This window comes from Anomaloglossus baeobatrachus, chromosome 2 (assembly GCF_048569485.1).
Source record: "Anomaloglossus baeobatrachus isolate aAnoBae1 chromosome 2, aAnoBae1.hap1, whole genome shotgun sequence".
NCBI classification, from domain to species: Eukaryota; Metazoa; Chordata; class Amphibia; order Anura; family Aromobatidae; genus Anomaloglossus; species Anomaloglossus baeobatrachus.
The window spans coordinates 66,305,315-66,320,755 of record NC_134354.1 but is presented as its reverse complement, the minus strand read 5'-3'; the positions used below and the strand labels follow the sequence as shown (position 1 = coordinate 66,320,755).

Below are 15,441 nucleotides of genomic sequence, written 5' to 3'. Positions count from 1 at the left end.
CAGTTCAAAGGCAGGCAACTAGACTACTACAAGGAATGGAGGCCGCCCGTATGATGACAGGTTGAAAAAGTTAGATATGTTTAGCTTAGAAAAAAGACGTCTCAGAGGAGATCTCATTTATATGTATAAATATATGTGTGGTCAATATAAAGGACTGGCACATAATTTATTTCTTCCGAAAACAATACTAAAGACCAGGGGGCACTCGCTGCGATTGGAAGAAAAGCGATTCCGGCAGCTAAATAGGAAAGGGCTCTTTACAGTTAGAGCAGTCAGACTGTGGAATGCCGACCACAAGAGGTAGTAATGGCAGATACTATAACAGATTTCAAAAAAGGGCTGGATGATTTCCTCAGTACACACAACATTGTTGGTTATAAATTACTTAGTGACCAAATGTAGAACTGGTGGAGGAAGGTTGAACTAGATGGACCTAGGTCTTTTTTCAACCTTAGTAACTATGTAACTATGTAACTAAATTTAAAGCATGATTTATTTATTTTTTTCCACTTTTTTCCTAATGTCTAAATGTTCAAACTTTATTTAGTAGTCTTTGTATTGAAAGCGCATCTCATTTTAAGCACTGAAAAAGCATGTAAAACGCGGTCAAAACGCTATAAAAACGCATGTGTATTTCCTGCGTTTATGTGGTCAAAACCAAATTTGACAATGACAAATTCTGCTAGAGGATGTGTTCATTTCTGCAAGGTACAGAACGCAACGTGCGCACATGCCCTAAGGGCTATTTGACTAAGAAGGAGAGTGATGGGGTGCTACGCAAGATGACCTAGCCTCCACAGTCACCAGACCTGAACCCAATCGAGATGGTTTGGGCTGATCTGGACCGCAGCGTGAAGGCAAAAGAGCCAACAAGTGCTAAGCATCTCTGGGAACTCCTTCAAGACTGTTGGAAGACCATTTCCGGTGACCACCTCTTGAAGCTCATCAAGAGAATGCCAAGAGTGTGCAAAGCAGTAATCAAAGCAAAAGGTGGCTACTTTGAAGAACCTAGAATATAAGACATATTTTCAGTTGTTTCACACTTTTTTGTTAAGTATTTCATTCCACATGTGTTAATTCATATTTTTCATAAATATATTATATATATTTTTTTTTTTTTTTTTAAATGTTGGTTTGTGTCTCCATTTTCAGATAGCTATATATGCTATTTTTCCATTAATCGAGCTGTGTATGGGCTTTCGTTTTTGCAAGAGGAGCTTTAGTTTTTATTGACAGTATGTTGGGGTACATATGTCGTTTTGATATCTTTTTAGTGCATTTGCACTATTTTCTTTTCATTTCTCTGCAGCATTTATAGAATGACATGCACTGTTTACGGTTTTATTTTATATTTCGATAAATAAGAAATATGCTTTTTTTTATTGCAAAAAGGTGCTTGATTTTTTACTAATTATATAGATATATATAAAATTTGAAAAAAATCATGCACCTTTTTGCAAGGTATATGTATATCTATATCTAAATCTTTAACTATGTTAATTAAAAAAAAGTGGATGAAAAATGCAAAGCCAAAAAAAATAAAAATGTAGTGATTCTTTAAGCAATAATTGACTGTGGCATGAAGGGGTTAAAGAGAGTGCGGTGCTCAGGTGTTGTGATATCCGGTCACTGTGTGCGTCAGGTGCCCTTCAGTGTGTCACACCCAGGTGTAGGCGGCAAGACACACAAGTGATGTAACCTGCACCGCTGATACTTACTGCTCGGATTCATTATTAATGGGGCTCACAATCCAAGTCCCCTATCAGTATGTCTTTGGAGTGTTGGAGGAAACTGGAGATCCTGAGGACATCCTCGCATACACCGGGAGAACATACACACTCCTTACAGATGTTGTGCTTGGTGGGATTTGAGCCCAGGACCCCAGCGCTTCTCGTTAGTTATGAGCCTGGTTGATTTCTATGTGTCTCTGGATCCGTCGTGAAGCCACATGACAGATTTCATCATGAATGATGGGACGTAGTCACAAGCCGTGGCCTCACACCGCTGACTCATACTTGTCACATGAGTATGAGTTTGTTTTGGAAAGCCTGTGTGATGCTATTGTACTGCAAAATCCAAAGATACCAACTATTAGTCACAATATTCAGCTATGGCATCTATTGCCTAATCTAAATCAAAGGTTACATTTACTAACCCCTCCCTTTATGTTGTAGACCGCTCCTTATTTAATTTTTGTACGAACTGCTAAGGTATTTGGCTATACAAGTGCTCAGGAGCGTAACTACAATAGGTGCAGGGGTTGCAATTCCACCAAAGCCCTGGAGCCTAAGGGGCCCCAAAAATCCCTTTTCCCAATGCTATGAAAGTCTTGCAATAATTGGGGGCCATTGGAGTTTTTGCATTGGTGGATATGAGCTTCAAGTTACGCCACTGCAATTGCTTGTAAAATATTGTACAGTGCAAAACTGCCCGTACCCATTTATGAGAGGCAGAAGAAAAAAAAAAGTCTCACTCCGGCTGACTTGTGACTACAATATTTTTATCCATAGACTTCAAAGGGTGCAGTGTAACACTATTTCCCAGGTACAAAACCCCTTTAAAGGGTTCTAGGGTTAAAGGAACACTCTCATCTTGGATATATACGCCATGTCTTCCAGATTTGCCATAATGTCTGATAGATGCAGGTCCCATTGCCAGGATCCTTTTTCCTGCCCACATTAGTGCCACAGCGGCTGTGAGTAGACAGGTGGCTGAATGCCAAAGAGCTGGTGCAACAGTCTTTTAGAAAGTAGTGCGAGGATCTGATTATATAGGATGTTAGTCTTAGATCAATGGCAGAACAGCGAGCACGGCTAAGGTGGTTGACGGATGAGGGAGAAAACATATGGCAGTGCAACACTGTGGGGGCGTGTAGTACGGTTATGTTGTATTCTGTAGCAGATAGGCTACCAGTGCAGTAGATGGAACAGGGAGGAGGTATCGGTGTAGCAGCTGGGCAAAAATAAGTAGAGCTGTTGTACTTTAGGTAGATTGGAGAAGGTGAGTTTAGCAAGCGGAATACCAATTAGTAGTTTGTTGCAGTAGTCTTGATCAGGACAAATTAGAGCAATGACAGCAGTTTTAGATGGTTCCTTGATTAGAACAAGGCAGATTCTGGAGATATTTTTGTGGTTCTGGTAACATGAGTAAGTGAAGAATTGGATCCCTACTTATTCCTAAAGTTAACCATACACATGACATCAACATGTTGATTTCTGCAGGACTTGCCAACCATCTAATGTGTTTAGAGGCTTCACAGCAGATTCATTATGCCTTAAGGCTATGTGCCCACGGGACAACATACCCGCAGATTTTGCCACAAGTATTTCCGTAGGTTTACCGCAGCTGCTGCCCGGAATCCGCAGCTATCCATTGCTGTGGGATTCGAGCATTTTTATTGCAGTAAACCTGCGGAAGAAGTGCGGAAATACCTGCGGAAGTCCCGGCCTCTATCTCCATAGTGGAAAGACGGGACATCCGCAGATTTTTCCGCATGAATAATTGACATGCAGTTACGTGCGACTGCGGGAAATCCGCAGCATTTTCGACAGCCGCACATACCGCAGCATTGATTCAGCACTCCCCAAATCCCAAAGGATAACATGGGGAGTATCTGTAGTTGCGCAAACCTGCGGATTTATCTGGAAAATCCAGATAAACCTGAAGTTTTCCGCTGCAAAATCCGCAGGTACATTGTCCCATGGGCACATGGCCTAAGGGTGGCTTTTCACGCTGCAACATCGCTAGCCGATGCTAGCGATGGCGAGCGTGATAGCACCTGCCCCTATGGTTATGGCGATATGTGAAGATCGCTGCCGTAGCGAACATTATCGCTATGGCAGCGTCACATGCACTTACCTGCTCGGCGATGTCGCTGTGACTGGCGAACCGCCTCCTTTCTAAGGGGGCGGTTTGCTCGGCATCACAGCGACGTCACTAAGCGGCCGCCCAATCAAAGCGGAGGGGCGGAGATCAGCGGGACGAACATCCCGCCCATCTTCTTCCTTCCTCATTGCTGGCGTGTGGCAGGTAAGGAGAGGTTCCTCGTTCCTGCGACGTCACACGTAGCTATGTGTGCTGCCGCAGGGACGAGGATCAACTTCGCCCAAGCGACAGCAGCGATAATTGGGAGAGGACCCCCATGTCAACGAGGAGCAATTTTGGACGTTTTTGCAACGATCCAAAATCGCTCTTAAGAGTCACACACAACGAGATCGCTACAGCGGCCGGATGTGCGTCACAAATTCCGTGACCCCATCGAGATCGCTGTAGCGAAATCGTAGCGTGTAAAGCACGCTTAAGGCTATGTTCTCATTGAGCATAAACGCTGTTTTTATGCTGCACTTTAGCTGCTGTGTTTTTAGCAGTTCAATAAAAATTAAAGGGGTTGTCCACTACTTTAACATTGATGGGCTATCCTTAGTATATTAGTATAGGTCATCAATGTCTGATCACACTCCCCGATCAGCTGTTCTTGGTTCCAGCGGCAGCAGATAGCCAAAAATGTTCCCCTCCAGAGCTGCTCTGTCTTCTGATAGTGGCCGCTGGATACTGCACATCCGCTTCCTATTGATTAGAATAGGAAACAGATGTGCAGTACCCAGCCGTGGCCGCTATCAAAGGACGGAGCAGTGCCTGAACTGAGCATTTCCGGCTGCCTGCTGCTGCGGCCGAGACTGAGAGCAGCTGATCAGCGGGGGAGAGGGGTGTTGGACCCCGGCCGATCAGACATTAATGACCTATTCTAAGGAAAGGTTATCAGTGTAAAAGTAGTGGACAATCTCTTTCATGTGATTTAATGGAACCTCATGTCCACGCTGTTGAACAGTGCAGTTTTTTCTGCATTTTTTTTTTCTATAGTGCGTCAAATTTGCATTAAAAAGAACAATAATGCAGCTAAAATCTCAATCAGAACCGATTTGGTTTTGCATATTTTGATACAGACACCTGGATGATTAAAGGTAATGTTTAAACACATGGTCTCATGGCTTGAAGGGGTTGTCCACTACTTAGCAACTCCTTCTCAAACACCATATTTGCTCCCGGTAAAAATAAATCCACTTATACTCACCTCTGGTGCCAGCACGGTTCCATTTGTCTCGGCACTCGCTCTTTGGGGGCTCACGTGAGGTTTTTACATCCGGCAAGTCCTACACCCACTCACCACCGGCAACCTTCTTCCTACCTTTGGACAAATCAGACTCTGACTGCCTCTTGAGGTTTAATTAATCCGAAGGTGGGGAGAGTGAAGCTGGCGGTGATTGGGTGCAGGTCTCGCCGGATGTAACAACTTCACGTGAGCCCCCAAAGAGTGAGTGCTGAGACAGATGGAATGGTGCCGGTGTCAAGGGAGGAATTTGGGTGAAGACTGCTAATGGAGTCTTCGTTCGGGATACAGAGACGGTGCCGTATTAGCTGTATATCAGTGCCGATATATCAATGTATAAGACAATGAACACAGACCTGTTCTCTCTTTCAGCCAGCGTCATCCACTGAGCTCGTGTATTGGAAGAAACCCAATTATACAGTTTGCATCTCTAACCTTGAAGCTAGAACAAGGGAGTTAGGAGTATTTCACTCCCTATTTTCTCCCAGCACATTGTTTGTTTCTTGTACATTCTTTCTGTGGGAACTCTACTGATAAGACTTTGCAGCTTCACATTCTGGCTTCATTATCTTTGGTTAACTCCTTCATGACTATACAGCTTAAAATTATATTATGGGTCTATGCGATGGCTACATAGACAGACAAATTATTATGCAACTACATCTATATTTTGATTATTTACATACACAGATATTCTTATTACGTTTAAACAAACAAACTACAGCCAAGGCAACCTCCACACCGGCGCCAGAGGCGATTCTTCTGCTGTAGAAAATGCATGTAGTGACTTGGTTTTTTTTTCCCCCCAGTCCTTAAATTTGGCCAGTTCTACCAGAAGGAAGTTCACCACTGGTGAACTGGTAAACTTAATGTCATCGGATGCACAACAGCTCATGGACCTGACTGTAAACGTCAACCTCCTCTGGTCGGCCCCATTCCAGATCTTCTTGGCGATCGTCTTCCTGTGGCAGGAGCTGGGAGTGTCGGTTCTGGCCGGAGTGGCCGTGCTGCTCCTGGTTATACCACTAAATGCATATATTGCTGCCAAAGTTAAGCAACTAAAGGTACAGTATAAATAATAATTATGTATTAAATATATTTATTAGACAGGACTTTGAATGTAAAGATACTTTTGATTCCGATCATATGGAAATATGAACGCTGCAGTCATTCACTGTCTGAAGCGGTAATGCTTCGTTCAACACTACAGCCACCGTTTGGCTGATGCGGTCACATGATGCCTCGCCTGTATAAAAAAAAGTCTCAGACTGAAAAAAGCAAAAAAGCACTGGTTTTTACAGAACTTTTTGCAATATATATGTCAGTATACAAGGAATACTTGAAATACAAGGCACCCTGCAATACTTTTAAAGAGTTTGTTGAGAGTGAGGGGAAGAAAGAGCAGGAGAGACACATGTAGAGAGAAAAAAGGGCAAATACTAATTCTATAGGGGAAAAAAACTGCTAAAAAATGCAATATACAAGTTCCGTATTGGCCAGAAATGTAGTCATTTCTTGTGAAAATCTTCCTGAAAGTGCAGTTCTTCTGTAATAATGTATTCTTCTTTGCACAGAAAAGTCATTTGAAGAGTAAAGATCAGCGCATCAAACTACTGAATGAAATCTTACATGGAATAAAGGTATGAGACTCTCCTAGGACAAAACCTGATAGAATTAGCTCTCCTCCGGAAGGAAAGAAGCTGACTCTGTATTGCTCCCCTGTGAGTCTGTGTCTGGCATTTGGAGCATGACTTGGTGTAGACGCCATCAGTAGACGGCTGTTTGATGGTTTGTGCTCCATCTGTACTGGTCAGCTGGGGACGTTGCCTTTAAGTAACTATTTAGGGCATGTGCGCACATGTGCGTATTGCATGCATTTACGCTGCATCTAGCACTGCAGCGTAAATGCATGCGTCCTGTGTCCCCTGGACAATCTATGAAGATTGTGCATAATCCGTGCGCACAATGCTTTTTTGAATGCAGCGATTTGGATGCTGAAATTTTGATCCAATATCCATTCAAAAATGCAGCATGTCACTTCTTTTGTGCTCTTTGGGTGCAGCTCCCACTCTGTCTATGGGAGAGGCTGCATCCAGAGCGCATGAAATCGGCATTTATTCTGCAGACACACTGCATCCATTATGCAGTGTTTCTGCAGTGATTTGAAGCGCACATGTGCTGTCAAATCGCTGCAGAATATTCAGCATGTACGTGCACACACAGCCCTAGGGGTTTCTTGTTCTCTGTGTAGAGCTCCTGCTGGTGTGGGGAGTCTTACAGGCAATGCTCTTCATGTTTTAAAGGTTTTATACCATGATTCTAAGATATCCACTATCTATCGTATAGAAGATGCCTTAATGATCGCTGTGGGTCCAATAACTAGGACCCAAAAATCACAAGAACAGCACTCTGCAGAGCAGAATGGAGTAAAGGTCCGACATGTGCTTCTCCACACCATCCATTCTCTGAGATATCTAGAGATGGTAGAGCACAGCGCTCGGCTATTTCCAGCAGTCCCACATTGAATCCTAATATCGTAGAATCATTGAACGGTAGAGGTGGAAGGGACCTCAAGGGGTATCAGTGCCAAACCCATGCAAGTGTAGTGAATAGAGTAGAGAAGCTCAGGCTGGACCTCAGCCCCATTCTGTTCCGAAGAACCCTATTTTTGTCTCAATAGGGGCCAAGGAGTTATTTTCTGTGCTTGGTGTAAACCGTTTAAAGGGGTTCTCCACTCCTCGGAAAACTCCTCCTCAATCACTATATTGCCTCTTGTAAAATAAGATCTATACTCACCTCCAGTGTTGGCGCCATTTCAGCGATGTCAGTGCCTGCTCTCCCATTATGTCACTCAAGCTCGCATCCTCCGCTCCACTTTCACTTCCATCGAAAGAAACCGATACCTGGAAGATGCCCGTACCGGAAGTGAGTATAGCCATGATTTTGCACGGGGGAAATATGGTGATTGAGAAGCGGTTGTCCGAGTAGTGAACAACCTTCTTAAGGTTATGTCCGCACTTTGCGTTGTCACCTGCGTTTCAGCTGCTTTTTAGGTCCGTTTTGAACTGCAGCGTTTTCATGCCAAAAGGCATGCATTTTGATTTTCCAGCAAAGTCTATGGAGAATTGGGATTTCCTGTCCGCACTTTGCGTTTCTAAACGCTGCGTTTAATTTGCATATTTTGTGGCAAAAACCATGCGTTCAAAGAAGCAGCATGTCAATTGTTTTTGCCATTTGGGCTGCGTTTTGGTAACATTGAAGTCAATGAGAAGTAGCAAAAAGCAAGAAATATCCAAATTCCAGCGTTTTTCCTGCTTTTTAGGTGCAGAAACACTGCTTTTTGGATTTCCACAACGCGTGCTTTTCTGACATTAAACTAATGGAATAATATGTCCCTTTACACACACACATAGTCTGAAAATTATATTAAGGAAAAATATTAATTTATTGCTATATTACCGCTAAATAGTATTAAACCGCTAAAATTATAAAAAAATATATCTATTTTCGTAATTATTTCATTAATTATATTTTTCTTTTTTTTCCATTTTTTTCATTGTTTTTGACTGTTAAAATTTTATCTTTATGTTCAAAACGCATCTTTCAAAACGCAATAGAAAAGGATGTAAAAAGCGCTAAAAACACGGCAAAAACGCGGTAAATACGCATGTGTTTTTAGCGCTATTTTGTGGTCAAAAGCAACTTTAGCAAAATCAATTACTGCCAGAGGGTGCGTTTTGACATGCTTCTAGGTCGACGCAAAGTGTGGACACAGCCTTAGTCTATTTCATGGTTCAAACTCCAGCTTACACAGTTGCTGCCTATCTACCTATATGTGGCACAAGACAGTAAATTTTCTTTATTCTTGATGAAACTTTAAAGGGATTGTACACTACTTTAACATTGTTGGCCATCAATGTCTGATTGACTGGGGTCCGACACCCCACGCCCCTGGAAATCAGCTGCTCTCGGCCCGGAGGCAGCAGCAGGGGGCCGGAAATGCTCAGTTCTAGAGCTGCTCCGTCTTCTGATAGTGGCTGGGTACTGCACATCGCCTCTCATTCTAATCAATAGGAGGCGATTGTGCAGAACTCTGCCATGGCCTCTATCAGAAGATGGGGCAGCTCCGAAACTGAGCATTCCGGCTGCCTGCTCCTGCCAATGGTACCAAGAACAGCTGATCGGCAGGGGTGTGGGTTGTCGGACCTCAGCCGATCAGACATTGATGACTTATCCTAAGGATAGGCTATCAATGTAAAAGTAGGGGATAGCCTCTTTAACAATCATAGGCTGCTATTGGTCTGCTGCACTCTCACTTTCCCGGACAAACAATAAGTGACATTCCAGTGAATCACTAGCAGCTGCAAATTGGACCCAGGGCTCACGTAGCATAAAAATGTCAGATGAGCCTTGGGAGACGTGGCACCGACATTGCTGGATTGGTGCCAGTATGGGAGGTGAGTATAAGGCATTTTTCATTTGAAAAAGGGTTGTCCAGGTGGTGACCAGTCCATTTAATACATACTTTTTACCAGGGTTCTTTACCTGTAATACAGTAGCTAAGACAATATCTACTACTTTGCTGCACAAATCTACTGATGTACGTTCCTGATACAACTAGGAAGGAGTAACGAATGAATAAAATCCAATAGCAGTTATATTCTATAATAAATCTATTCCGCCGTTGAATTCTTGCAGATATTGAAGCTTTACGCCTGGGAACCTTCTTACCAAAGGAAAGTGGTTGATATTCGGGAACGTGAAATGGAAGTGCTGAAATCTTCGGGTTACTTGACCACGTTCTCCATGCTGACCTTAACCTGTATCCCGTTCCTGGTAAGATACCTAAGGATAAAGGCTGCACATCAAACTTTGATAACAGTATAATTCCTTAAGCATATTGAAAATTATTGAAACATACATGGAAAAATGCCACTTGCTAACTTGAAAGTGTGAATAATGAAATGCATACCTGCCATGAATATAAGAAAAAAGGAGATATTTAGCAATTGCATTGATCAATGTAACTGAGCCCCAAAACCTCGCCAAGGTATATCTCTTTATTGGGGTCCCTAGCTCTATGACCCTAAAGGCCCCATCACACGCAGCGACGTATCTAACGGTATATCGCCGGGGTCACTGATTCCATGACGCACATCCGGCATCGCTAGCGACGTCGTTGCGTGTGAAACGCACGAACGACCGTTAACGATGGAAAATACTCACCAAATCGTCCATCGTTGACACGTCGTTCCTTTTTAAAAAATTATTGATTTTTGAGGTCGCAGGTTGTTCATCGTTCCCAAGGCAGCACACATCACTGCGTGTGACACCTCGGGAACGACGAACTACAGCTTACCTGCGGCCGCTGGAAATGAGGAAGAAAGGAGGTGGGTGGGATGTTACTTTCCACTCATCTCCGCCCCTCCGCTTCTATTGGGCGGCCGCTTAGTGACGCCGCTGTGATGCCGCACGAACCGCCCCCTTAGAAAGGAGGCGGTTTGCCGGCCACAGCGACGTCGCTAGGCAGGTAAGTCCATGTGACGGCTCCTAACGATATTGTGCGCCACGGGCAGCGATTTGCCCGTGATGCACAAACGACAGGGGCGGGTGCTTTCACCAGCGATATTGCTAGCGATATCGCTGCATGTAACACTCCCTTAACTGTGTGTCATCTCATTGCAATTAAAAACTGCTGTGTGTGGAGAGGGGTAACCAAGGACTTGCTTATATAGGAGATGGAAAAAACATGGTCGAAAGGGGCGGAGCTGTGTTCACATTCAGAAAAAAACTTCATATTACTGAATAGGATAACTGAAGTGAGCACTAATAATATATATACTAGTGCTCACTCCTGGTAAGATGCCGTTGTCTTCTGTGCCGTGTAATAAAAACCATAAGACGCTACATCTATTATATAAGGGTCACTGATTTATACAGTAGAGTTCCCTTAATCCAGCATTAATGGGGACTGTGAGTCACCAGATTATCACATTTTCTCAATTATCGTATGATTGTAGAAGAGTGTATTCGATTCACATGTAGGGAAATTTTCAGGTAGAAAAAAGTACTATATCTTTATTTTTCAGAATCTAAAAAAGAAACCTGCTTGCAGCAACTCTAGCAGCCACAGACCGCTAGAATTCCATCCTTCAAAGGGGTTATCCCACCAATAATATTTATCTCCTTGACAGATAAGAACCCCCTAATTACAAAGACAGGATCTCATGGTACCCTTGTGAATTTTGCAGTATTGCACATGAGTGACTACTGCTTCATCTACTCTCTCTAGTAGCAGTGATCACATATGGCACTACTACGTTCTCATGGGAATTTGGGACCCCCCCCACCCCCCCTCCACCCCCCCTCCCGTTTGGTGGAACGGACCATATATTTTTACTTCTGTGGATAGGTGATAAATGTTCATTGGATAACCCCTTAAACACCATCCTGACCTACACCGTACATGTTGGTTGCGTTTGTATGGAGCTGGATCAGGAGCTGACCCCGCACTAGATACCCATTGTTCAATACAGCCTGATTCTTCCTCTAACTCCTTTTAAAAAATCGCACCCAAAATGCATTTTAAAGGGAATCTATCAGCAGGTTTTTAACACCTAATCTGAGAGCAGCATAATGTAGAAACAGAGACCCTGATTCCAGCGATGTGTCACTTACTGAGCTGCTTAGTGTGGTTTTCATAAAATCACTGATTAATCACCAGGAGATTATCATTAAAGGACTATGTGGCCTGCTGCCAGGTAGTCCAGCATATTCATGAGCTCTGTATAACTGGTAGATCTGCAGCAGAGAAAACATTGATTTAATCAAAATGACAGCAAACAGCTCAGTAAGTGACACATCGCTGGAATCAGGGTCTCTGGCTCTACATTATGCTGCTCTCAGATGGGAGTATAACAGCAGGTCTGCTAAGCAGAAAATGTAATGCCCAATAGTCCAAAAAGTAACAGAAATGCAGCAGGGACTAAAACTTAACTTTTACTAGTAAATAGATAAAATCAGTAATAATAATAATAGTAAGGTGCTTGTGCATAAATTGTGCAAACAACAACAAAATGCCACATGGCAGCGCATAGGCTTGATCTCACCCAAGCTTCAGCCATGGGCTGGACTGCACCTCGGTCCCAAGGTGAGAGGTCACAGGCCAGAAGGATCAGGTGGACAGGTATACTACAAACCCTGTCGTGCCCCGTGAATGAACTTCCGCCCTGACAAGGGCAGCACCCAAATAGAATGTCTGCCCCGCAACCAAAAAACAAACAATTCCTCCCAACGCGTTTCCCTCTCAGTAATGAGAGTTCCTCAGGGGAGACGGAGGAAAAAATTGGGAGAGATCGACCTGCAGTGGCAGGGATCAGCACAGGCCAACAAGGTGATGGACCTATGTGTGCTAGGCAAATGGTGGCGCTCAGTCTCTGATAGAACTCATGCCTTTATACACCCTTAAACAACGTAATGCCCCACATCTGTGCAAAAAGCCATACTTACTGCGAGCATGATGGAATCCGTTAGTCACCACCATGCCGGCGTCTGAGATCACTGCCAAAGCGACAGGTACCGCCCCCCTGCGTTCCAGGTTGGAGCGCATCGCGCCCAGATTGCACGCAGTCACAGACTGCATACAACAGTGCATAACGCGTATTTCCGCGCTCCACACTGGGACGCAGAAGAACCAATAGGAACCCTGCAAGGGAGCCCTCCCACAATCAGATATCATTCTGGGAAATCCAGACCGGAAGTCAGCGCAGATCCATCAACTGACGGCTAAGTTCACCAATCAGAGATGAAGCATCGGAAAAGGTCATTTCCGGTTATACTGACAGGAGCGTCCCTAGTGATATGTAAATAGGTCACAGTGGACCATACCCAAATCCCGGACATAGCGACCGAAACGGGAAAGCCGCTCGGTGTGCATACATCCTAGCAGCAGGCATGATTAACCCCATAGAGGGCGGTCATGCACAAAAGTGTAAAGCACAGATTGCAGTGGTTGCCAATGGTGACCAGCGACCAGAAGGCACAGTGGTGCCCATAGAAATCATGCAAAAAGGACGCACAATAAGCATGCCTGCCATATAATAGACAAACAGACAGGAGGGAGGGGAAGGGGAAAGGAGAAGACTGCCACAACATTTGTGAATAGAAACATGCAGGTGAAACACATATGAACAACATAGTAAGACACCATAATAAAAGGGAGAACAAGTAAGGAGAAATATCTATCCTTATTATATCCATAACTGGACCTAATCATAATAAAGAGACGCCGGCATGGTGGTGACTAACAGATTCCATCATGCTCGCAGTAAGTATGGCTTTTTGCACAGATGTGGGGCATTACGTTGTTTAAGGGTGTATAAAGGCATGAGTTCTATCAGAGACTGAGCGCCACCATTTGCCTAGCACACATAGGTCCATCACCTTGTTGGCCTATGCTGATCCCTGCCACTGCAGGTCGATCTCTCCCAATTTTTTCCTCCGTCTCCCCTGAGGAACTCTCATTACTGAGAGGGAAACACGTCGGGAGGAATTGTTTGTTTTTTGGTTGCGGGGCAGACATTCTATTTGGGTGCTGCCCTTGTCAGGGCAGAAGTTCATTCACGGGGCACGACAGAGTTTGTAGTATACCTGTCCACCTGATCCTTCCGGCCTGTGACCTCTCACCTTGGGACCGATGTGCAGTCCAGCCTATGGCTGAAGCTTGGGTGAGATCAAGCCTATGCGCTGCCATGTGGCATTTTGTTGTTGTTTGCACAATTTATGCACAAGCACCTTACTATTATTATTATTACTGATTTTATCTATTTACTAGTAAAAGTTAAGTTTTAGTCCCTGCTGCATTTCTGTTACTTTTTGGACTATTGGGCATTACATTTTCTGCTTAGCAGACCAGCTGTTATACTTCCTGTACTATTTTTTGGTATGGCCGGCTTCCTTTCCACTGGACCGGATACGGCGAGTTGGCTTACGGAGGCCAAGGATATTTTTTCTGAAAGAGACTTTATCCAAAAAAAGTATATCCCTTCCTATACAGCAGCCTTTAAGGAGGTTACTAAGACATATAAGGAGCAGATCACTAGCTGGTGGGAGGTGCAGAGTCTTGATAATTACATAAAGAGTGGCATTGTCCCTAGGGGTCTACGCATTAACCTCATACCAGCTGCGAGGTGCCGGTCTCCTCAGTTGATGAGTGCCTGGGAGAAGGAGGCTACAGCCAGCTCTCTCAGACTTATGAAAATCTTGCTTACAGAGGAAAAAAATAACCTTGAAGCAATTAATAATAAGCTTAAAGAACAAATTGAGGTCACAAAAACTTATCAAAACGAGACTGATTTTTCTGTGAAGGAAAACACCTTAAAAAATTCTATTGAGAAATTTCAGTTTCATTTAAAAGAGAGAAAACATAAGCAGTTTAAACGTGATCTCCAAGACTTCAAGGATAATAAGGTTTATCAGATTTTTCCAAGTGAGGGTCCGGCATCTAGGGAGCGGGAATCAGACTTGTCCTCCACTGAGGCTGAGGGCTCGGACACAGAGGGGAGGGGCCCTCCTTTTCGTCCACAGTATAGGGGTAGATGCTATCGTAGGGGACCCCAGAGGACTGAACATCCAGCATATCCATCAGCTCAGACGAACAATTCCAACAACTCTTCTTCCTCTTTTTTAGACCGCAATTACTTTCTCAGAAGTCGCAAGGGAAACAAAGATTAGGTACCCAGGTTATCAACCTATCTGATAGATCCCTAAATCATATTGAAATGGTGGTCCTTAGTAAGGGGTTGTCGTTTGTCCCTACTAGTGATTTTTCGACATTCGACTTTATTAAGGACCTCAATTTGTTTGTTCGCAAACTGCGTTGGAAGAAGTGTTTTAGGCAAAAAGACAATAAAATCTGCATGGGTCTGGATATACCGATGGATATGCTGGATGATGTCAGGCTGTTGGCGGGATTGGATGAACCTACTACATCTATTACTGGTAAAGGTCCCTTCACCACTCTAAAAAATCCCAGCACCAAAATGCCACCTAATCTTAATGATGTTTCTGCTATAGATATCTTCCTCAGCCAGGTGACCAAAGAGGTTCTTGCTCTGACCAAAACCCAATTGAGCATGATGGGTACAACATCTCTACAGGAGGAAAGGAACAATTTATCTAGGACTGAAATGCGAGCACTCTGTGACTTAGAAAAGGATGCCACTATCACTATAAAGCCCTCCGATAAGGGGGGAAATATAGTGGTCATGAATGCGATCGATTATCGTGATGTTTGTTTGAACATCCTGAAGGATGCTAACACTTACCGTAAAATC

The 15,441-nt window shown here is 43.8% G+C and overlaps 1 protein-coding gene across 1 annotated transcript in view; it reads left to right on the top strand.

The window, feature by feature from the left end:
• Positions 1–15,441, top strand: part of LOC142286848 (ATP-binding cassette sub-family C member 2-like) — a 106,002-nt gene that overhangs the window by 23,997 nt on the left and 66,564 nt on the right. Inside the window, exons 6-8 of the mRNA XM_075333399.1 lie at positions 5,917–6,171; positions 6,682–6,747; positions 9,806–9,943. Coding sequence (XP_075189514.1) covers positions 5,917–6,171; positions 6,682–6,747; positions 9,806–9,943 — 459 coding nt within the window. The remainder of the gene's footprint in view (positions 1–5,916; positions 6,172–6,681; positions 6,748–9,805; positions 9,944–15,441) is intronic.